Source organism: Geotrypetes seraphini, chromosome 1 (genome assembly GCF_902459505.1).
Source record: "Geotrypetes seraphini chromosome 1, aGeoSer1.1, whole genome shotgun sequence".
Classification (NCBI taxonomy): domain Eukaryota; kingdom Metazoa; phylum Chordata; class Amphibia; order Gymnophiona; family Dermophiidae; genus Geotrypetes; species Geotrypetes seraphini.
In genome coordinates this window covers 87,659,015-87,683,833 of record NC_047084.1, presented here as the reverse complement: position 1 = coordinate 87,683,833, position 24,819 = coordinate 87,659,015, and the positions used below count along the sequence as shown (strand labels likewise).

At 44.2% G+C, this 24,819-nt stretch overlaps 1 protein-coding gene across 6 annotated transcripts in view; it reads left to right on the top strand.

Moving 5' to 3' along the window:
- Window positions 1-23,343, top strand: part of LIPG (lipase G, endothelial type) — a 58,531-nt gene extending 35,188 nt beyond the window's left edge. For 5 of the 6 annotated variants that reach the window (XM_033934695.1, XM_033934686.1, XM_033934677.1 and 2 more), the window contains 4 exons: window positions 3,678-3,798; window positions 10,080-10,301; window positions 20,592-20,696; window positions 23,048-23,343. In XM_033934695.1, coding sequence (XP_033790586.1) covers window positions 3,678-3,798; window positions 10,080-10,301; window positions 20,592-20,696; window positions 23,048-23,060 — 461 coding nt within the window. In that variant the 3' untranslated portion in view covers window positions 23,061-23,343. Of the gene's footprint in view, window positions 1-3,677; window positions 3,799-10,079; window positions 10,302-20,591; window positions 20,701-23,047 lie in introns of those variants that run through there. The other variant, XM_033934670.1, reaches the window with a different exon arrangement.
- The last annotated feature ends 1,476 nt before the right edge of the window (window positions 23,344-24,819 follow it).

Genomic DNA, 24,819 nt, shown 5'->3' with positions numbered 1-24,819 from the left:
CTCACTGTCCTAAGGTGGTGTGGTCCTGCTGCCAGGCACATACTGGCCTAATAAAGGTCCTCGCATTGGTCCCGACACACACATGCGATTGACATGGGTGCTTGCTTTTTCTATTATAGAGTAGGCTGCAAATAAGGGTGTCCTTGGCACTTACAATTTTAGCACTATTTATAGAATTTGGGGGGTATGTGCAATTTAATTGAATAAAGTGACAATTAGCACTGATAATTAATTGGGCCCTGATAATTGGGAGAGTGGGAGAGTGTGGCACGGTGGTTAAAACTACAACCTTAGCACCCTGAGGTGATGAGTTCAAACCCATGCTGCTCCTTGTGACCCTGGGCAAGTCACTTAATACCCCCCATTGCCCCAGGTGCATTAGACAGACAGGGAAAAATGCTTGAGTACCGGAATACATTTATGTAAACCGTTCTGAGCTCCCTTGGGAGAATGGTATAGAAAATTGAATGAACAAATAGTGTGAAAAGTTTCAGCCTCTGACAATCGGATCTGGTGTTGTGACATCACAATGCCTCATTCCACCAATGCCTAAGAGCCAACTTCATCAGTGATGTCACAAAGACTTGATTGTCCTATACTTGGCTCACTTCTACTACATTTTGATTTCTAGGGTGGTGTAGTGGTTAAAGCTACAGCCTCAGCACCCTGAGATTATGGGCTCAAACCCACACTGCTCCTTGTGACCCTGGGCGGGTCACTTAATCCCTCCCTCCCCCAATTGCCCCAGGTACATTAAATAGATTATGAGCCCGCTGGGACAGATGGGGAAAAATGTTGAGTACCTGAATAAATTTTTGTAAACCGTTCTGAGCTCCCCTGGGGGAACAGTATAGAAAATTGAATGAATATCAGTCTAAATCTTTGCGTGCAGTTAGGCACAGGAACCTGCGCATAAATTTTATACCCAGGTGTAAAAAGGGGGCACGATCAGAGGCATTTCTACAATTTATGTGCAATTTTATAGAATAAGGGGGATTGTGCCTAATCTAGACATGAGGATTTACACTAAGGTTCAGGTGATGTAGATCTAATAACTAAAGTTAGTTGTAGATCCTGGCGTAAGCGCTATTCCCTTAACGTTTGATTGCTGTTTATAAAAGAGCACTTGCCTTAAAAGCAACCGCCAATCGCATGTCAATTGCACGACAGCACCAGGTACAGAATCGAGCCTTCGGCAAAAGAAGACACCGGAAATGTAGGCCAGGGTTTTCTAGGTCTACATTTCTGGCGCCTACCTTTGTGAATCGCACATCTGTAGGCGCTTTAGGCCGCCTAATGCAACTGCCAGCATTAGTTACGCCCACCGTGGCATTAGGTGGTCTAAAGAGCCTATGAAGGAGCGATTCCCATCAAAAGGTAGGCACTGGAAACGTAGGCCTGGAAAACCCTGGCCTAAATTTCTGGTGCCCATCTTTGCCGAAAGATCGATATGTGTTCGTAGTTTCTCCTTAGCATGTGTTGTTGATACCAGTCTTAAATTCTGTATAATTTATGATAATCATCAACATCATCATTTGTATTTTTATATAACGCAATACCACAAACAGTTCAAAGCGGTTTACGGAAGAGACTGTATACAGACAGCGCTATTACAAAAAAGACTTTCAAAATTATATTAGCATGGTAAGATGAATCAAATTTTTCCCGGAAGAATTTTAGAAGTACATCAAGGCAGAAGCGGAGTCGGAGAAATTTATCAAAGAGATAAGTTTTGACTTCCTAAAAGTTTGGTAAGAAAGAGCGTTCGAGATAAAGTTGGTTAAACTTTTATTCCATTTGTGGATCCTGATAACTACTGTGTACGTATCCTTGTGACCCGTTCTGGGCTCCTGGGAAAGACAGGTTATAAAACTAAATAAATGGCATGATTCCAGCGCTGGTAGGTATCTTGAAACTCGGTTAAAAATGTCATTTAAATAGCGGTGCTTTTTTTATTTTTTTTTAAATTTTTTACTGAGCTTGGGCACCTATTGGTGGCAGTTGGAGAATCTGGACCTTAATGCTTTTTATTTTTTTGGTGCCACTATAACCCTTAATGGGTAGTCCTTTATAGAATTACTTTCGGTGTAGATTTTTTGAGATATTATGGGGCTGATAATCAAAATGGAAATATGTCTAAAAAGCGGCCTAAATCGATCAGTAAGACGAGTCATCCACGTGCCGATAATCGAACCGGGTTTTAGACGTATCTAAAAACGACTTAGGCCTTCACAGTGGTGCAGTACACCCAGAGCTAAAAGGAGCATTTCAGGAGGAGTGGTGAGGGTGGGATTTGGGCGGGACGTGGGCCGTCCTAGACTTAGTCGTACTGCATGTATAACCGAAAGTTTAACACTGCCTAGACGGAACTTGGACGTTGTGACTTAGGCCATCTAAAACCAGGTCTAAGTCGCAAGAAGATATCCAAAATGACCAGATAACCACTGCAGGGACAAAGTACAGACCCCTACATGCTCCCCCAGTGATCACTGACCCCCCACCCCCCCTTCTCCCCAATCTCCATAAAAATTGGAATAAAAATGTCGCATCTGCCTCCAGATAATCAGCACCTGGCAGCCTGGCATAGGAAAGCCTAGTAGAGCTGCACAGAGATGACTTAAGGAGTCTGGAGGGTGGGCTAGTGAAACAGAAGAACCCATACCCTTAAGCCACTCTAACCACTGCATGCATGGTGAAACATGTGCACCCCCCAAAACCCTTATGTACTGCCATATAAGTGGCACCTGCAGCATAAGGGCTATTGGGGTAGTAGACAAGTGGGTCTAGTCGGTTCTGGGGGGCTCACCATGACCTATAAGGTTGTTGTGGTGAGATGTGTATGTGGCACCCTTTTTGTGAAGTTCACAGCAGTGCCCTGTAAGGTACCCCACTACTCTGGTGCAATGTTTGTGTGTCCAGTCCATCACTTTGCTGACCCTGCCCACTTCCAAACAGTCTTTTTCTAGGCGTTTTTGACTTGGACGTATTTTTGGACGAAAATGGGGTATAAAGATGGATGACTTAGCAGTCTGGGTGATCAGACGGCTGGACATACAGTTGGACGAATTAAAAAAAAATTATGTTGGACATATTTTTCGAAAATTGACCTTTTCCCATGTCAGACTTTGGGCGACTAGCGATTTAAGCCCAAAAGGGACTTAGACGTTTCTTTTGATTATGCCCCTCCATACGTATATCTCAGTGGTCTCAAACTCTTTGCAGGGCCACATTTTGGATTTGTAGGTACTTGGAGGGCCTCAGTAAAAAAAATAGTTAATGTCTTATTTTAAAAAATGACAATTTTGCATGAGGTAAAACTCTTTATAGTTTAAAAATCTTTCCTTTTGGCTAAGTCTTAATAATATTGTAATTTATAGCTAAAGAGACATATGATCAAGAGACTTGTTTTATTTTACTTTTGTGATTGTGAGAAACATACCGAGGGCCTCAAAATAGTACCTGGCGAGTTTGAGACCACTGATATAGCTTGTACAGGGAAACCCCAATATTTGGCACTCTATAAGCGGGAGTACACTTAAACACAGAATTATACTGACACATTCAATGACATTGATGTATATCTCACACTTTTCCACAGCCTTACGAGTACTGCTGAAAATTGACTCTTGCACCATGGTGTCCTAAAGTTATGATTTTTTTTTTTTTTTTTTTTCCAGTTTATCATTACCAGATGAAAATGCATATTTTCAATTACAAAGAGATGGAAGATAGTGAGCCCACTTTCTCAGTTACCCTCTATGGCACAAGCAACGATTCTCAACCACTTTCTTTGCAAATGTAAGTGTGCTGTTTTAACATATTTCGGTATGAGCATTCAAGGTCTCAATTTTCAGCTTTCTTGAATAGATCAGCCCACATTATTCATCATCTTGCAGCAATCATCTCCACCAATGCTTGTCCAAGGGCTTTTGGTGCTCTACACCAGTGGTTCCCAACCCTGTCCTGGAGGACCGCCAGGCCAATCGGGTTTTCAGGATAGCCCTAATGAATATGCATGGAGCAGATTTGCATGCCTGTCACTTCCATTATATGCAAATCTCTCTCGTGCATATTTATTAGAGCTATCCTGAAAACCCGATTGGCCTGGTGGTCCTCCAGGACAGGGTTGGGAACCACTGCTCTACACAAACCTTTACATAGTAACATAGTAGATGATGGCAGATAAAGACCCAAATGGTCCATCCAGTCTTTAGCTATGATGCATACCTTCCAAAATCTCTGGTTTTCATCTTCTCTTCTTGCTGCTGTTGCCACACCCTACCACCTGCTGGGTTGGCTAGAAGATTAATGATCTTCAGTGCTGTACGGACACTGTAAACAGACTCGGCTGAAGTGCAGCTTTGTTCCTTCTCCCCTCTCCCCCCCCAAAAAAAAAAGTATTTGGGGGAGGGGGAAGCGGCACTTCAACAAGGGTTTGTGTTCACAGGCCCACTTGGCGCTGATGCATTTTTAATCTTCTGGGATTGGGGCAGCAACAGGGGGAACTGCACTAAGAAGGGAAACTGGCAGTGGTGTGCAGTCAGGGGATTCACCCAACCCCCTTAAGGCCCTGAGGCCACACCTCTGAATTTGTTTGAGCAGGCAGAAGCTGCACAAGCAATCTAATTCGGAGTTGTACTGTCAGGGCCTTCAGGGGGTTGGGTGAATCCCCAGCCCTAGAAACCTGCTTTTTAAAATTTTTTTTCTTTACTTTTTGCTTGAGTAATAAGTAAACAAAGTGGGCCTGTAGAGCTGGAGATTCACTGAATCCCCTGAAGGCTCTGACCATACGCCACTGCAAACAGAAAAAAGGCTTTCACATGCCCCAGAGCCATGCTGCCACCTTCCTACCCCACCCCAAGTTCTGCCATTCTAAGTGCTAGATTCACTAAGCCCACCGATCGAGTCCTGACCACTTAGTGATCCCTTTGCAACCCGATTTTCCTCCGACCCGATTCACTAACCTCTGTCCCGATCATCCTCCAATCAGATCCACGCATGCAAATGAGGGGGAACGGCATTCAAATGTAGGCAGGCAGCAATTCACTAAACAAATCTGGAACACTGACTGGGCTGGCTGATCAAGAAAAGAAGCGACTGCTGGGGACCAGTCGCTCACTGCTTTCCGACTGCATCTCCTGTTTTCTGCCTGGAGTCTCCTGCTCTCTGCCCCGACTTGCCGCCCTCCTCTTGCTGCCCTGCTCTCACCCCTACATCTTTCCTGCCGCCCCGAATCTCCTCCTCTCGCTGCTCTGACTCTCCTGCCCTTCCCTGCACTGCGAGCCTGTGGCTTTAACCACGGGCTCACGAAGAAAAAGAAGTAAAAAAAAGTTTTAAAAAGTTGCTGCTCTGTAAGCATGCGCAGACTAGAGAGTTGCGCGGGGACAGAAATCCCACTCGTCCCCGCCAGGATCCTCTCCATCCCCACTCGTCCCCGCCAGGATCCTCTCCGTCCCCACCCATCCCCGCAAGGAATTACCTCCATCCCTGCCCGTCCCCATAAAAAGCAGCAATTACTTCTGCCAGAATCATCAATATACAGTTCTTTTGCTGTTTTCCTGTGGAATCTCTTTGGTGGAACCCTTTTTTTGTTTTCTGTTCAGGTAATTAACTTAAAAACCCCCCTCTTTTACTAAGGCTGATGTGTCCATTATATTATATGGACGAACCCTTCTTCCAAAGCCTTCTATCCCCGTGGGAGTCCTGTTGGCCAGAGGGGGGGTCCCCGTGAGAGTCCCGTGGGTTATGGGGGATTCCCGCAGGACCAGTGGGATTCCCGCGATCCCCATTCCCATGCAGACCTCTAGCGCAGACCATCTACAGATGGTCTGTGCATGCGTCGGGATCGCTATTCAGCAATCCTTGCAGTCGGTTGGGGGCGTGATTCCGATCATTTGCATTTGCATGAAGGCGCATCATGCATCAGCCCCCCCGGACCTGGATTGGTAGGTCTGTTTAGTGAGTCTAGCACTAAGTGGCTAGCCTAATGGTCAGACCACCCTTATACTGTTATTTTCACCTGTTATCTAGGTGGGGGTACAAGAATGCATAAGATACAACACAATAAAAAATACCCAATACCTCTCCTCCTTTTCAATTAACTTCACCCTGCCGAGTTCAGCCACAGCACCCCACTCCCTGTGAAACTTCTCCGCTTTTTTCTCTTTGTGTAGGCTACAGCTGGGGCTCTATTTTTCTTTCGCTCCTGAGGAATATCTAGGGTCAGCAGAGATTTTTGCCTTGCACTGTAGTCTGCACAGAGGGGTGGGTTAAACCCTCTTCCTTGATATGAGATTTCACATATGTTCTTTCAGTCCTGTGACTACATTTTAGTGAAGTACATCCTGCTTTGCATATCCAAACATCCGACACCCACAACAGACAGACCCTCTCCCCCTTACATCTAACACTATTAAGGATTGCTGGTTTACACAGACCTATTTGCAATACAGTTTTTATTGGTATACCACCAATACCTCATTCGAAGTTCACAGCGGTTCACAAACAATGACAAACTAATATAAGGTGTTGGGGGGGGGAAAAAACATCCCTAGCTGTCCAATAGGCTCACAATCTAAAGCACTAAGAAATTAAAAAAACCAAATTCAGTAATTAAAAAGATTACTAATAAGGAAAACAAAATTTAAAAAAACCACAAGAATACTAAATAAATTAAAACGTTAGCAGCGCATGCGCTTTTTAAAAAAGCGTGATCCCTGCTGCTGTGGTGTGTGATCCGTGGCCGTGTTCCATTTTAGAACCCGGCCAGGGATCATTCTGGCCACTCCCCTCCTCCCGCCCTCACTCACCAACCCGAAGCAAGCCTCCTCCCGCCCTCGCTCACCAACCTGAAGCAAGCCTCCTCCCGCCCTCGCTCACCGCTGCTGCCGCTGCCGCTGATCCTCCTCTTCGGGGCAGCCTGCGATCGTGGCCGGCTTTGGCGGGCCTCGTGGGCCGCTTTCCAGCCTCGGTAGCACATTGCCTCTGACGCACGGGATCGCATCGGGAGGGAGCGTGCTTCCAGTTTGGGGAGCGGCCTGCGAGGTTCGCTGGGGCCGGCCACCAAGATCGCGGCCTGCTTTGAAGAGGAGCAGGCCAGAAGACACCGGGATGGAGGGAGGGTAAGCAGGGGGATCAATACAGGGGGCCAGAGGGAGAGGGAAAAGGGGCTGCTTTGGGGGGAGGGGTGTGCTTAGGGCAAACAGCTTTGCTCTGGGGGAAGACAGAAGAAGGCCATGGAGAGACAGTTAGGGAGAGGGAAAGGGGGCTGCTTTGGGGGGGGGAGGGGTGCTGGGGGCAGACAGCTTTGCTCGGGGGGGGGGAGAAACAGAAAGACACAGACAGCGGCCAAGGAGAGAGAGATAAAGAAAGACAGACAGACACATCTATTCTAGCACCCGTTAATGTAACGAGCTTAAAGACTAGTACTAAATAATTGCCTCCTATTCTCAGCAAAAATAATAATTTATTTTAAGCAAACTGAACCATTTACAGCAAGCCTAGTAGGGGATGCTGTAGCAGAATGGTTGATATCTCACTGTCCTAAGTGGTATGGTTTTTTTCAGAATAGGAGAGCTGGTTTGTCTGAAAATTTGATAACACGGACCAGGGTTGCCCATATACCATGGGTTACAATTTGGGACTCAGATGCCTGACCCCAGAGGCAGTGGAACACCCTTTTTGTTTGGAGGGAGGGGGGTCTAAGCTCCATCCTTCTTCCCCCCCCCCTATGCCTCCAGCATGTCTCTCCTTCCTTCCACACACTCAAAGGTGTCCAATGTCCTAGGTCAGGGGTGCTTTAGTGTTTTTGAAAAAGTTTTGGTGGGAAAAGAAAAGTTTTAAATATTATTTTTAAATTTGAATGAACTTATTTTTCCAACAGGATGGAAAAATTGGAAATTTGTTGGACTATGTTGAGAAATAACTAGTGTTTTAAAAAAATTGTTTAGCTTGCTTTTTTACCAAACTTTTCAAACCACCTTCATAGAGCTGAATTGGACTCCTGATGAAGGCTTCTCCAAAACGTGCCCTTTGGCGCATCCTGATCATTTTTCTACATTTTAAAAAGCTGATTTGACTTACCCTATTCATGTACCTGATTTGTTCTGCTTTGCTTGGCTTGCTTTTTCTCATTGGGAGTGAAACATTGAATCTCGTAGCAGGGAAACTCATCTTAAGCTGCACACAATCCCCTCCTAAGCCTTTTATTCCTGATAGTCCTGAAGACACACAAGTACAACCAACTAGTTTCTGGATCTTTCTAGAATTTTTTTCCTTTTTTTGTTTTTCACTTTGGTTTTATGATGAAGATGCAACATTTTAATCAAACTTGTGGCTTGTAGAAGTTACATTCTATGAGAGAGGAACCTTCTGCAATGGGTTATCAAGCACAATAAAATGAAGCTTGATAGACAATATGAGAAATGTATTCCTTGCATGAATGTGCTTTTATTTATTCTGGCTTGTGCACCAGGCTGGTATGTTCGCAGTATAGTAAGAATTTATCACGCTTGTCCTTTTAACTAAAAACAAAATGGGAAACGTCTCAATACTACTTTTTCTTTTTTGTGCATAGTTTGGTAAGCATAAAAACTGGTAATCAATTTTTTTACACATTCTCATTAAGGTCCTGTCATGGTGGGTATTTGGGTAATAACTACATTAGCACTGACTTTGGAACGTAATTGTGCCAGACTTGTTGGTCAAGTTTTGGTTGTTTGTTTTTTTTTAAATTATTTTTTTTAATATATTCTTTATTAAACTATTTCAAAAAACAAAGCTTCAAAATCATACATCAAAGCAGCCATATACATTACTATAATAATAATATTTTCCTTCCTTCCAAATTATCCCCCACCCAAACACTATTATAGTAACTAACAAAATCATATTCTTTTCTATTACAATTATCCAAGTCGTTAAAATCCAACACCCGCCATCAGCTCTCGCAACCCAAAAACAACCCCCCCCCACCCCTAAGGCCAGGAGGTGACAAACCCCCCTCCCTCACTATAGATTCAAACCATCGTGATCCATTTTTATTTATTTTATTTTAATGTATCTTTAATCTATCTTCATTGTAAATCGCTTTGAACCTCACGGTATAGCGGTATATAAGAAATCAAATCTATTCTAATATAGAAGATTCTTCCCTGATTTTATATTTAGACTTTTTTTTTTTTTAAGTGGATATTTGGTTTCTTCTCATTGCAGTTAATTTAGACATATTATAGACAAATTTTATCTTACATTGTACTATCTTAATTGATGATATATCTTTTTTCCCCCCCCATATGCAGCTAATACCATTCGTTCTGATGTCAAAACTAGCCCAATCCATTTCCTATAATGATCCAGTATTTCAAATATAGCCATATTCAATAAGCAACATTCTTTAGTTTTATACACCTGAATACCCAATACCTCTGATACAAAACTCATTACTTGTTCCCAAAAGATTTGTACCTTGGGACAATTCCACCAGATATGGATAAAAGAGCCTCGAGTGCCACACATTCTCCAAAATTCATCTGTACCTTTACCAAACATAGCTTTTAAGCATACAGGAGTATAATACCATCGATATAACATTTTACATCCATTCTCTACCATATTACTAGAAATAGATACACATAATAAAGAGCCTAATTGTTTATTCCAAACATTTTGCTCATAGGATTTTCCAAGTATCTTATCCCAAGCTGACTTATATTTTCATGGTATTGTTATAATATGAATAATCGCATTGTACAATCGTGAAATACTGTGTGGGTTTTTTTTTTTCATGGCTCTCCAGTTGTCTGTCTGTCTGCTTGTAGCTCCTGGAATTTGAACCTCCGACGCCATGCTGCAAATCTCGTGACAATCCACATTGGTTCACATTCACACAGCCAAACTTTAGTTTTTTGGTTTAGACTGACACCAGGTGGCAAGTTCTGGCTGCAGTTTGGTTTCACCTGAAAGTGGTTAGATGGTTTTGGTAGCAGTTTGTTTCAGCTAAAAGCTTAAAAGGCAGTTTTTTAGGTTGGTCTCTGAAGTAGGTCCATGTTGGCTCCTAAGTGGATTTGTTTACATTGCAGACCTGAACAGATCAGCTTCAATGCCACCAACACCTTTCTGGTGCACACTGAGGAAGACATTGGTGACCTTCTAAAAATCAAACTATCCTGGGGAGGAGCGAGTCAAGCCTGGTACTCTCTGTGGAAAGAACTGAAAAGCTATTACTGGTCAAGGAATGGCGCAAGCGACAAAGAGCTGCACGTCAAGCGCATAAGAATCAAGTCTGGCGAAACACAACAGAAGTGAGTAGAACTGCAGGTGCCAGTGTTTGTTCTGTGTTTAAGCACTAGAGCAGTGCTTCTCAATTCTCACCTAGAGGCATCAGGAGTACTGCAATGAATATACTTGAGTAACCCTGAAGATCCCTCATTGGCTAGGCCAATCTAAATAAGAAGCACCACACAGCGGCGTAGTGAGGGTGTGTGGTGCCCCTCCCCCATCCTCATCGCTGCCGCCCCTTCCCCCAAACCTTTTTTAATTTCCCAGGCACAAGCGACCTCACAAACTTGCCCACCCGAGCCTATCCTAAGTATCCTGTCACTGGGGCTTCTATCAAAGCCCTCACCAGCTCATCCTAAATCAAATTGCCATGTACGGGACACCCAGTACTGGCCTTACTTTGTTTTATTCCATTTATTTCCTAATTAGAGATCCTCTGTGTTTGTCCCACTCTTTTTAAAATTCTGTCAAGTCTTCGTCTCTATCACCTCCCTCGGGAGGGTATTCCAGGCTTCCACCACCCTCTCTGTGAAAAAAGAAGTTCCTAACATCACTCCTTAAGTCTGTCACCCCTGCAACTTCAATTCACGCTCTCTAGTTTTACCATTTTTCTTTTCTCTGGATTTGTTTTTATATTAATACCTTTCAAGTATTTATATATCTGTATCATATCTCCCCTGTCCCTCCTCTCCTCTAGAGTATACATATTCCGGTCTTCCAATCTAATCTAATCTAATCCTTAGGTTTGTATACCGCATCTCCACGTTTGTAGAGCTCGACGCGGTTTACAGTAGGAGAAATAGGAAGGAACTACAACAGAAGGTTAGAGGAAGAAGTGTGAAGAAAATTTAGAGGAGTTGGGATGCCAAGATATAAGAGTTTCCTTGATTCCTAAGTTGGAGGGAGACTTACATTTTTTGAGAAAAGCCAGGTTTTCAGATGTTTGCCGAAAACTTGGAGAGAGCTCAAGTTCCGAAGAGGGGAGGTAAGGATGTTCCAGAGCTCAGTGATTTTGAAGTGGAGGGAGGTCCCTAGCTTTCCTGTGTGGGAAATGCCTTTTAGCGAGGGGAAGGATAGTTTTAATTTGTGGGAGGATCTGGTGGTATTAGGGTTTGAGGAATTCCAAGAAAGAGGGATAAAGGGAGGGAGGATACCATTTAGGATTTTGAAAGTTAAACAGGCGCATTTATAGTGGACCCTGGCGATTATCAGAAGCCAGTGGAGCTTGGCCAGGAGCGGGGAGACATGGTCAAATTTATTTTTAGCGAAGATGAGCTTGGCCGCGGCATTCTGAATCCGTTGGAGTCTGTGGAGGTTTTTCTTAGTTAGGCTTAAGTAGATAGAGTTGCAATAGTCCAATCTGGAGAGGATGATGGATTGGACAAGGAGGGTAAAATGTTTTTGATGGAAACAGGATCAATCTCTTCATGTACATTTTTTTGGCACAAGCTCCATACTATTTTTGTCTTTTCACTGGACCACTTCAAGTCTTTATTTACATTCTTATCCAGATAAGGCCTCCAAAACAGAACACAGTTTTCTGGTTGGGGCATCACCAATGACCTGTAAAGGAGCATAAATACTGCTAGTTATGCCTCTTTCTATACAACCCAGCATCCTCCTGGCTACAGCCAGCATTGTTTCATAGCCTTCAGATCCTTGGACATTTATCATCCCAAGATCCCTCTACTCGTCCATGCGTATCAGTCTCTCACCTCTCAGCACATTTCTACTCCACAAGTGTATCACTCTGCACTTCACATTGAATTTTGGTTGCCAAACTTTAGACCACTCTTCTAACTTTTGCGGATCCTTTTTCATGTTTTCCACGCCCTCTGGGGTGTCCTCTCTGTTACAAATCTAAGTATCATCCACAAAAAGGCAAGCCTTACCCTTCAGCAATGTTGCTCATAAATATATTCACCAGAATTGGATCCAACGCCCGTTCCATGTGGCACTCCACTACTTACCTTTCCTTCCTCTGATCAAATTCCATTAACCACCACCCTCTGGCTATCAAACAGTTTCTAATCCATTTCACCACTTTAAGTCCTAAATTCGGCCCAAATTGTCAGAACTGCACGGTTCCCTGTGGAACTGCAAGAGAGGAGCAGATTTCTGAGGCAGTTACTGGCCCTTACACAGTTGTGTATAGATAGGAATTTTATCATCTCTACTTCCATTTAATAGTTGGACAGTAAGAGAATGTCAAAGCCCAAAACACTACTTTTTTTTTTTTCTCTTGCACCTGGAATCGTACTCTTGTATTTGAACCATGCAGGATACAATATGCCACATGGTTCAAACCCAAACTGGGTCCTGGGTAACATAAGATCTAGACCAGTGTATCTCAAACTTTAGCTCCGGCACACTAAATGGAGCAAATGTTTTTCACGATGCATTATAATTGAAATTATAAAATTGCAAAACCAACAAAAAATTAAATTTGAGAGTTATTTAAAGTTCTTTAAGCTAACTATGGGTAATTGCAACAACAGTGAAACTAAAAGACAGAATAGAATTACTAATCAATGATAGATGTTCTTGTTTTTTTTGAGTGCAAATTAATTCAAAAAGCAGCTTGATAGTTGATATTTCATCATCCACCATCTACAGTCGTTCTCTTTTTTTTTTTAAATTTAATTTCTGTCAGAGCAGAAAATCCAAGTTCACAGAGATAAGAAGATCCAAATGGTGGTAAAGCTTTGCTTTCTTTGTTACTGAAGTTAGTTTTCGTTTTACTTTTTATGCAGTAATTATCCTAAAGGGATCGGGACTTGTATTCCACTTTTTTTGTAGTTATACAACCACACTCAGGTACTTCAAGCATGTCCCCTATCTGTCCCAGTGGGCTCACAATTTATCTAATGTACTTGCCATTAGTTTTCAAGGACCAATCGCATCAAAGAATGATGCTTGTCTTGGCGGTTGTATCCCTATGCACACAGATGCTCATAACATTGACAGACTCTTGCATATGTACGTACATGTCTATTCTAGTGTATACGTAATCTGTAATCTCTAGTGGCACACTTGGAATGTCTTCGGGGCACGCCACTATGCCATGGTGCACCGTTTGAGAGACACTGATCTAGACTGAGAAACTGCTGTGCTCGTAGCACCAGCCAGTTTGGCAGGGGAGAGGAAACTGATGCCAGACTGGGGGAGAGCAGGGTACAGAGACAGGGGTGCAAAAATCCCTCCCTATTGATTGCTTCTACAGTGGTTATACTATGTAGGGTAAGGGTGCTATAGGGCGTAGTGCATGGGCAGGATTCCAGCTTGCAAAATGCTCCTGGGGGAGAGCACCTAGCACTGATGGTTCCCTCCTCCCTATAAACATCTCCTGTCCTGTTCTTTTCTGCTGCTTCTCCCCAGCACTGATGGTTAAGAACATAAGAATTGCCACTGCTGGGTCAGACCAGTGGTCCATTGTGCCCAGCAGTCCGCTCACGCGGCAGCCCTTAGGTCAAAGACCAGTGCCCTAACTGAGACTAACCTTACCTGCGTATGTTCTGGTTCAGCAGGAACTTGTCTAACTTTGTCTTGAATCCCTGGAGCGTGTTTTCCCCTATATCAGCCTCCGGAAGAGTGTTCCAGTTTTCTACCACCCTTTGAGTGAAGAAGAACTTCCTTACGTTTGTATGGAATCTATCCCCTTTTAACTTTAGAGAGTGCCCTCTCGTTCTCTCTGCCTTGGAGAGGGTGAACAACCTGTTTTTATATACTAAGTCTATTCCCTTCATTATCTTGAATGTTTTGACCATGGAGGCCCGGTTTCTCTAATCTCTCACTGTACAGCAACTCCTCCAGCCCCTTAACCATTTTAGTCACTCTTCTCTGGATCCTTTCGAGTAGTACTGTATCCTTCATGTATAACCAGTGCTGGACGCAGTATTGCAGGTGGGGGTGTACAATGGCCCAGTACAGCAGCATGATGACCTTCTCCAATCTGTTCGTGATCCCCTTCTTAATCATTTCTAGCATTCTGTTTGCCCTTTTCGTTGCCGCCGCACAATACGCGGAAGGCTTCATTGACTTGTCTACTAGTACTCCTAAGTCTCTTTCCTGGGGGGGGGGGTCTCTCTGAGTACTGCACCGGACATCCTGTATTCGTGTCTAAGATTTTTGTTACCGACATGCATCACCTTACACTTATCCACGTTAAACCTCATTTGCCATGTCGCTGGCCATTTCTCAAGCGTGTGTCACGTTGCAGGTCTTTGCAATCCTTCTGTTTCTTCACAACACTGAATAACTTTGTATTGTCTTTAAATTTAATCACCTTGTTCGTCGTACCAATTTCCAGGTCATTAATAAATATGTTGAAGAACACAGGTCCAAGCACCGAACCCTGCGGCACACCACTCATGATGCTTTTCCAGTCCGAGTATTGTCCGTTTACCCCCACTCTCTTTTTCCTATCCCCAGCCAGTTTTTAATCCATGTGAGTATTTCACCTTCGATTCCATGGCTCGCAATTTTTCAAAGTAGTTGTTCATGCGGGACCTTGTCGAATGCCTTTTGAAAATCTAGATGTACAATGTCCACTGGGTCACCCTTGTCTATCTGCCTGTTTACTCCCTCGAAGTGCAGCAAGTTCGTCAAGCAAGATCTTCCTTTGCTGAAGCTATGCTGGCTGGTTCTCATCAGATCGTGTCCGTCAAGGTGATCAATGATGTGATCCTTTTATCAGCGCCTCTACCATCTTTCCCGGTACCGAGGTCAGACTCACCGGTCTGTAGTTTCCCGGATCTCCCCTTGAACCTTTCTTGAAGATTGGCATAACATTCGCTACTTTCCAGTCTTCCGGAATCCTTCCTGATTTGATCGACAGATTGGCTATAGCCCCTTTCAGTTCCTTGATTACCCTCGGATGGATGCCATCCAGTTCCAGGGATTTATCGTTTTTAAGCCTATCAATCTGCCTGCATACTTCTTCTAGACTGTCCTGTTCTTTTCTGCTGCTGCTTCTCCCCAGCCAAAGATCCTATCCCCATGTGGCTCGGTCCTACTCCAAATACCAATTCCTAAAATTCTCTCCACTTCCTAGAAAGAAATCTAACAAGTACCCAGGCACAAAAACATCAAAACTTTTACTTGATGGAAAAAAAAGTACTCATCATATAATATGCAAATTTGAGATGGACCACAATCTACTCCTGAGTTGTCATTGGAAACTAAAGGCTTTGACTTACGACTTGGTTTATTCCGTCTTATACTTCTTGGCATTGCTTGTAGAGTGAAGGGCAATGACCTGAGGTTAGGGTTAAGCCCGCTCTTTCTCTTGGCCAAAGCATTCTGAGGTTAACCCTAGTCAAAAGGGAGTATGCACGCACATTCCCAGACTATATGAATTCTTATTCAGCATAGTTTTTAAAATCTCTTCCCTCTGACTTCTACGGCATTTTGGTAACACTGTACAAAGGGCTTGGGTTCTTGGCCAAGTGAAAGGGAAGAGTCACTTTGCTTATGTAAATGCTCCATGGTATCGGTAGGAATGGGATGAATCAGCATGGCCAGCTCAGCAGGGCCCTTCCAGCATGGGAAAGTTCATCGCAGCCATTTCATCCCAGGCTCTGTCAACCTTTTACCTTGGAAGTCTTCCCTCTGGACAACTTTATATAAAAGGAAACCTTATGATACGCCTGATTGATCAGTGATGCCCTCCCCCCAAATCTTTCAAACCTTGAAGTCACCAGATGTGGAGGCAGGAGAAGACCACAGGTGGGTGAAGGGAAAGGAAAGAAGCACCAATGGGGCAAGGGGGGGGCAGGGCATAGCTTTAAATACCTGAGCTCCAGTAATTAGGGTCTCGGTACAGCATCCTGCCCAGTAATTAGGGTCTCAGTACAGCAATCTGCCCAGAATACCAAAATTACATTACAGAACTGTTGGGCAAACAGATGATTTAACAAGCAAATAATGCTTCTTGCAAATTGTTCTTCTACTTAACTGTAATTCATTCCCCTATCGTAATGCAACCCTTAGTATAGGTTTATGTATAGCTCCCTCAAACAATCTTCAAAGTACTCTACTGAGTTAACTTAAATGTAGAAGGAAAGTAGGTATATCATAAAAGTTGCTTGGGAATTGGATCATAGGACCTCCTATAACCTAACTGTTCCAGATCATTCCAGGTCTGCATCCTGAGTAAGGAACTTGTCTCTGATTTTAAATTCTATGGTATGTGTGCATAACTTCAACTTGAAGGTTCCCTGAACCCAAGGAGGCATCCAAGGAGGAATTTCCCCAAAAGAGATGGCACCTTGAGCTTATAGGGTAATGGGTCTACTACCCAAACCAGGTCTAGATTATCAGTGCTTCTATTCTGCCAGCAGCTTGACTGCTTGGACACTTTGCCAGGTAGTGCAGCGATTCTGATCCTCTGACTGCTGGTGACCCTGCTCAAGAGTTTCAAAGCTAGGAACACTTTCTTCCCAAATCCTGGGCTTTCTTCTATCTAAGCCCCCTGCTTTGGATGAAAGAAGAAAGTCTTCTACCAAATTCTGGTATGACTTTTGTTTCACATCCCTGCCTTAGATAAAGGAATGATTTTTTGTTGTTGTTTTTTTCTTCCTCTAACCTTAAACCAGGACTCGTAAAGGTCACTAACTATTTTAGACTGGCAGAAAAAAGCAAGACCACTTTCCTCCGTTTGCTTTAATGCATCTGCTTAATATCACACTTTTGTATGTCGTACAACCATTTCCAGTAAGGCAGCCATCTAAAATGTTTTCATATTATATACAACAAACTCCAAAAACAAAATTGCCAGAGAACCTTACAAAGAGACCCGCAAAAAGGTCAAAGGTTCCCAAGAGTGGTGCCTCCCCTCTTCCCAGCTCTCCTGGAGGACTGCCATTGATTGATTTGTTCAGTTATGGGTTCCTGAAGAAGGGACTTGCTCCCGAAACCAGGCTGGTTGAACCTGGTCTTCTGGCGTTTCATCTGCTCTCTCTCTCACTTTCCTTGGACATTGGATGAAAATCTTTTGAAGCTAAGTTTTGCTTTTTCATTTTTTGGGAGTTGGCTGGGGGTTCCCTGATTGGTTGTTGTAACAGTGCCCTGTGTTTATTTTGCACTCCTGTTTTTGGTGATAGTGTTATATTGAATTTAAAAACACACACTCTGGTACCCTATGATGGTGTATAGGTGTACGCCTTCCCGGCGCCACCTTGATGCGTGAAGCGTTGGAGCCACGCTCCCGTCGCTGTCCCTTCGCACTGAGGTACCTAAGTCTTGTAAAATTCTGATAATTATTTACCTTATTCTCCTTATTGTGTTGGTTATTGATTTAACCTTTGTTGGGGACACTGTTTCACCACCACTCTTGGGAACCTTTGACCTTTTTGCCTTTGTGTGGGCCCCTTCATATTATATACTGCACAACTACTAGGGCCAGTGGTACTTCTGGGCCACTCTGATTACCTGATGGTGTCTCCATTGCAAAAGCATCTTGAATCCTGAACCTGTGGCTGTTGCGCATCTTGTCCCGCAGAAGGCATCTACCTTTATTGGCTCCGCCTACCTTTATTGGCTCTGCCTTCCTAAGGTTACCAGATGTCTGGATTGCCTCGGACATGTCCTCCTTTTTGAGGACAGGGGTCCGGATGGTTTTTCGAAACCCGGCGCTTTGTCTGGGTTTTGAAAAGCTTGCAGCTAGCAGTCACGTCAAGATGGCATCCATGCACGCTTGGATGCAACGTTGCGACATCACATGCACGTGCGTGACATCATTGTGTCACTCCAGCGCATGCACAGATGCCCTCCCGACAAGTGAACATGTTCAAGGGGGCGGGGCTTAGGCAGACCTGTGCAGGTCCATGGGTCTGGGTTTTTGTTCCCCATGTCAACTGGGCAGTACCCTTTCCTCAGTTTTTGCTTTCTGCAAGCAAGGTACGAAGTTGTCTCTTCATCTGTCCTCCATCTAAATTTCTTATTTTGGGTTTTAGTCCGCAGTTTTAGGCTTTTTGGTGCCAAAGAAGTTCCCAATAGTCCTGGGGCAGCCCTGCCTAAGAGAAGCTGCAGACTCTGCTTTCAGAAGTTTTATGGCTAGGCAGGCCATTCTCTTCTGCAGGGCACCTGCTTGGCCAGCCTGCCTTAAACATTTGCTCTTCTCGGGGTTTAGCCTTTTTAGAGTTCGCTCCACAGATATTCTAGAAAATGTGAGTGCAGGCAGGTTTATGGTCCCATGTCGGTCTGGAGACTTTTTGGGAGCCAGCTGTGTCCCCTCACCTTGAAAAATAGGAGGTCCAATGGGGGGGAGAGGATTATAGGCTAAGCTGAGGTAAAAGCAACCCGAAGAAACAAGCTTCTGAAGAATCCCTGTTTGTTTGAGGCATTCAGTTCAGCATGGTGAATGAAGATCATTACTGTCTTTGAGATACTTCAGGGGATGACAGAGTTAGGGGTGGAGAATGACACGGTGGTTGTTACCCGCGGCTAGCTGCAGGTAACCTGCTGAAACGGTGACAAAAAAAAATGGTCACTGCGAGTACAGGAACAAGGCCATTCACCGCCCTGTGGAGCAGTGAATGGACTTGTCTCCGCAGTTAAAGGAGTGTGCTTGCGTGGTGAATGAGCTCGCGGTCCAACTGCCCCCATCTCTCCCGCCAGCTGTGCATCTCCCTCCCTCATCTTCTCTTCGTGGCAATTTCTGTAAGGCTATGCGTTTTGCAGCCGGAGCCTTGAAGTCACGTCGCTTGTGTCTGCTGGAAAAGTCTCCTGACGCAACTTCCTGCTTCCAGTTGCATCGGAGGAGACTTTTTCAGCAACCAATGCGACGCGACTTCAAGGCTCCAGCTACAATACAACGCATAGCCTTATAGAAATCGCCACAAAGAGAAGGTAGGAGGGAAGGAGGTGTACTTCCGGCCAATGGGCGGGTGCTGCTGGACCGTGTGAAGGGGGGAGGGGGGATGGAGAGGAGAAGACGCTGAAGCAGCCTGAAAGGAAATGGGGAAGAGAGAGTTTGGGGGGAAGATGCTGGGAAATGGGGAAGAGAGAGTTTGGGGGGAAGATGCTGGGAAAAGGGGAAGAGAGAGTTGGGGGGAAGATGCTGGGAAAAGGGGAAGAGAGAGTGGGGAGAAGACGCTGGGAAAGAGCTAGATTAAGAATATTTGAATCGCTATCCCCCTTTGACTCTTCCCTATCAGTCTCCCCTGCCTTTTTTCCTTACCTCCCCACCTCCCTTCCCCCAACCCATCCTTCTACTTAAAGAACAATCTTCCCTCTAGGTTTGCGGGAATGGGATGGTGAGGGGATCGAGCTTGTGGGGACAGGGCGGAGACGGGACAATTTTTTCCCTGTGTCATTCTCTAGTTAGGAGTTCTCTACCTCTAAAATCCTGTTTTGAGAATTTTTCAGAACTTTGCTGTGTCTCCCTGGACACTTTTTAGTGTAGCGACCATCTTGGATTTCCTGCTTTTGTTTTAAAAGCCTCCATCTGCCTCAAAACCCTTGGTTTGTTTTGTTTTTTAAATCAAGAGAGATGGACTTCCCAGGCCTTGATACTCGGATATCATGTAAGATTTGCATTGGATGGCCATCTGAGAAGCAAGCATGCACCATGAGGGGGGAGGGCAGGGGCCCTGGGCTTGGCCTCCCCTGGTCCATTTAGAGCAGTGTCTCAAACTTTCTCAAGCTGGGGCACACCAAAGGTAGTGGCCATGGCTTGAGGCATCCAGAAGTGTGCGGACGTCGCTGTGATGACATCACACACATGCATGACATCATTATGTCGACGTCCGTGCATGTGCAGAGGCCCTCCAGATGAGCTCTGAGATGCCAGTAGGGGATGCCAGCAGGGAAGAGCCAGAGAGAAGGAGAGGCACTGGCGCCAGCTGATTGCCTACAGCAGTGTTTCTCAACTACTTCAAGCTAAGTACCCCCTAAGTCTAACAAATATCAACTGAGTACCCCAACCACAGACCTCCCTAGGCCCACCCAAGCTCTGCCCCAGATCCCATCCCCTTTACTAATGCAATTATTTTTCCATTCCATTTTCATATATACACAGCAGATATAAATTCTCAAAACTGACACATTTCAATCACTATATTGAAAATAAAATCATTTTACCTAATGGTGATCCTCTGCAGACTGTTGTAATTAGCTTTAAAGGTGAGACCGGGAGGCCAGGGGGGAAGCTGGAGGACGCTAGAGAGAAGAGGGGAACATGAAGGCCTTTGGCGAATCGGGCAGCAGTATTAATGAAAGGGGCCCTCTTTCTAATTGGTATCACCTTATCTAAGGTAATATTTTTGTGCGTTGGGAAACTTTTGCATTGACTGCCTTGTTGACACTTGTAGGTTTACTTTCTGTGCTGAAGATCTCCAGAGGACCGAGATAACGCCTGGGAAAGATCTCTATTTCTCAAAGTGTAGAGATGGCTGGGAAGTCAAAAGTAGAAAAAGGTAATGTTTGGCTCCTCCCCTATCCTATTTCTCACACATTTCTCATCTTTGGCCTGTGCTACAAATCTGAGAAGGCACCCACCTAAATTTGTAGAATTTGTATCCTAATGCCATTTTGTTGTCTTTTAAAATTTTATGCATTTCTTATGTTTTACTGTCTGATCTATTTCCATTTTTAAATTGTATTTTTTGCTGTATGTTCAGTTTTACTTGTGAACTGCCTAGAACCATTCCTGGTCAGGCGGTATATAAAAATAAAATTATTATTAAAAGTAAGAGAGGTTAAGAGTGACACAGGGACAAATTTTTCCCTGTCCCTGCAGGAACTCAATTTTCCCCGTCCCATGCCTGCGAGTTTTATCACTGACCCAACCCTTCCCCATTCCTGTCAGCACTGCCTTAAACGCACAAGCCTCGAACACTTATGATTTTAAAGTGTGTGAGGCTTTGTACACAAGGGCAGAGCTTGCAGTAATGGGGCAGGGACAGGAAAAGGAACTTGCCGGGATAGGGAAAATTTTGTCCCCGTGTTATTCTCTAGTTAGACATTTTGGCTAGCGGCCTGTTGTTCCTTCTCCAAAAACTTGGGCTATCATCTGTTTTTGGCCATGGTGAATATGTGGCTTGAACCATATATAATAAGGGAGTAGCTATATAGTTATCTTGTGATTGTCACTTATATAAACAAATATAAATCACAGTTCAAATAATATACAGTATATAATAATCCGTTCCAGGAGCATGCTCGTAATCCAAAATGCTCGTTTATCAAAGCGAGTTTCCCCATAGGAAATAATGGAAACTCGCTTTGATATGTTCCCCCCCCCCCCCCCCGAGGCCAGGGCGCTGCTCCCCCCCCCCGTCTGGCACCGGCACGAGAACCGCTCCCCCTGCTCGCAAAGGCCCCCCCCGCTCGAATCGGCACCCCCCCGTGAGAACAGGAACCCCCCGCCCAACCAACTTTAACTCACCCCTCCTTTGGCACCGGCACGCAGCCCACAAGTGTCGGTGCCGCTTGAAGATCTTCTTCTTCCCAGTCTCTGCCGGCTTTGAGCATGCATCTGCGCATGCTCAAGCCCTTCTAATTCTCGAGAATTAGAAGGGCTTGAGCATGTGCAGATGCATGCTCAAAGCCGGCAGAGACTGGGAAGAAGAAGATCTTCAAGCGGCACCGACACTTGTGGGCTGAGTGCCGGTGCCAAAGGGGGGGTGAATTAAAGTTGGTGGGTGGGGGGTTCCTGTTCTCGCGGGGGGGGGGGGGGGCGATTCGAGCGGGGGGGAGCGATGCTGGTTATCAGGGGGTGCTCGCAAATCGAGACTCGGTTTGCGAGAGACGTTTTGCGAGAATGTTTTGCTCGTCTTTCAAAACACTCGCAAATTGGGTTACTCGCAAACCGAGGTTTGACTGTATATCAATGAATTTTAGTTCTCACACCCACAACCTGTTTTTGATGTTCAAGTGACGTGAATCCAACATCGGTTGCCATCAGACCATCGTAGCACTTACGATGTCTTACCCCCACAATCACAGTATTGAATGAATAAAGCAGAAAAATAAGAAGACTTATCTGCTCGCTATGGCTGGATTAGTGCTGCTCACCAAACGGGCATACTTACGTGCGAAAGTGCAAAATTACCAGTGCAGATATGCGGTTGGGAGGGGCCTAAGGCTCTGATTGGCCTAGGTTGGGATGTCACCAAAATGGTTAACAGTCTGTCAAAGTATACGAGATAGATTATATATAACTAGTGTACTCTGGAGGAAAAGCAGGATCGGGGAGATGAAGCAGTTTAAATCTCCAAGCTGTAACTTGGAACAGGAGCTCAACATCTCGATGGAGCATAAAAACAAGGAGTCAAAAGATGAGGGTGAAAGGGGATATTCAAGAGAAATCTAAATCCCTTCACCGAAAAGTGGTGAATTATTGTACTCATCTCCATTTGGTGCCTGTTCCAAGGACCGTTTCCATAGTCAAGAAAGCTGAGTGAACTAGATCATTCGTATGCTCTGTCATTTTCTGGCTTGACAGGTTTGGTGCTTTGGTCTGTCCAGATACCCATTTTAGCTGATGATACTTTGAAATGCTTTGTGTCGGTGCTAGAATTCCTTGTCAAGGTTGACCAACTGTTTTAAATTTAATAGACTTCCATAATTCATATCTCCTAATTTTACAACATTTGTAGGCATAAAGCCATTTCTCTACCCCCTATAATAGGTTTCCTAATTTTGTTGAGGAAGAGCGATTCATTTTAACTTTCTCTTATTTGAGCAAACATATGTTGCTGTTAGAGCTCAGTTTGGATGAAGGTATAACAAAAAATTTTTCTTTTCTTACTCTTTCATCCTTCAGATTAAGTTTATAAGGCTACAGGGGCCTCTTTGAAGAAGGACTCCACCATAAAATGAACTCTGTTAAAAAAACAAACAACACTTCCCCCCCCCTCTTCCAACCCTCTACATCTATTTGGAGTGAGGAGTTATGACGACAACTCTACAGAATGAGACATTTCAACCACAGGAACGAATTGGCAAGTGAACCACTGATGGCCACATCTCTCCACACAGAGGAAGCCTGTTTTAAAAAAATGACAGCAGATTCCAGATTATTGTCTTTGATATTCTACTAAATAGATCTGTTTACACTTAGTTCCACCTCCAAAATGTGTCTCATTAACCCGTATTCTCAAGGCTCTGCTTTACCTTGCATTGTCCACAGTGAGGTATTAAATGGCTCCAAGAAAAGCTCTGCCACTTCTTTACAATCAAACTAGTGTTTAATATAAAATCTTTTATTAAATACAGTAGAGTACGATGACAATATTAAGACACAGCTATGACAGTGGTTTAAATGTCAGTATGGTGGAAAAGCTCGGCGAAGGGGCCTCTTTTTCCAGGTAAAAGAAAAATCCACTTAGGAAAAAAAAAGCTTCTATTTTGTGTTGGGAGATTTCTAGATAGCTGTCGTTCTTGACCCTATCCTCAAGACATACCTAAATAGGGGGTGGGAGAGGGAGATTCCCCACTCCTCAATGTGTGCATATATTCAATGGAGGCAATTGGCATGTGATGGTGGTAGTACTCTCATGAATATTCATTGTGGATATCCTGAAAACCTGACTAGTTGAGGGTGTCCTTAGGACTGAATCAAGCACTCCTGCTATAAAGTGAAATGAATTCATGTACTGTATACAATCTCCTTCTCCCCCCCCCCTAAAGTTTGAGTATTTTCATGGTTTTTTTCACACTCTGTGGCCCAGATCTACTTTCTACTTTTCAAGCATGTTTCTGGTAAAATCTGCTCTCTACATAAAGAACTATAAAGGTTCCAGGTGTGCACTGCTATTGAACCAGTTTTTATGCAGCTGCTATGCAGTTGTGGCGATGTAGTTTTATTATGCTAAATTTGTCTCTCAAACAAAGCCACCTGAATGCTTTCCCTCGGACTAAGGCAGTAGAAGTTGGAATAATGAATGGTGTGAGAAACATCTGCCTACAGAACAGCAATAGCCTTCAGAAGGCTTCTACCCTCCTTTTAGCACTTACCTGACTGTCTTCCTCAAATGTTTCTGGAAACAGAGCTCTGACTATATTTTTCCTCCCTAAATTTCATGCAACTCGGTCTTATTTGAGAGCTGGAGAAGTTGGACATGATGCTAGCTGTATGTAGTGGAACTTAAGATCTCACTTTAAAGTACAGTTGCCTTTGCACTGGACAAAGGTTTAAGATGGTAAATGTTAAGCATACTTGATGCTAGTTTCATATTTAAAAATAAAATCGATCCCACTTTAGTTGATGCCTTTTCCGAAGAAATGGAGGTCCACAACAAGACCATAGTGAAAATGTAGCTGGCAGGTGAGGAGTGGCCTAATGGTAGAGCTAGGGTTACCATATTTGAAGATGGAGAAACCTGGATGCATTGCCTCGCCCTGATCTGCCTCTAGCCCCGCCCCTGAAAGCTGCATCTCTTTTTTTTTCCTGACCTCCAGGCTGCATATGGAGGGCCTCCAGCATGTGCGGATGTGTGATGTCATCCGAGCATGCTTGTTGAAGGCTTTCCAGACGTGGCCGGAGCTCAGGGCTTTCCAAAATCTGGACAAACTGCTGGGTTTTGGAAAGTCCAT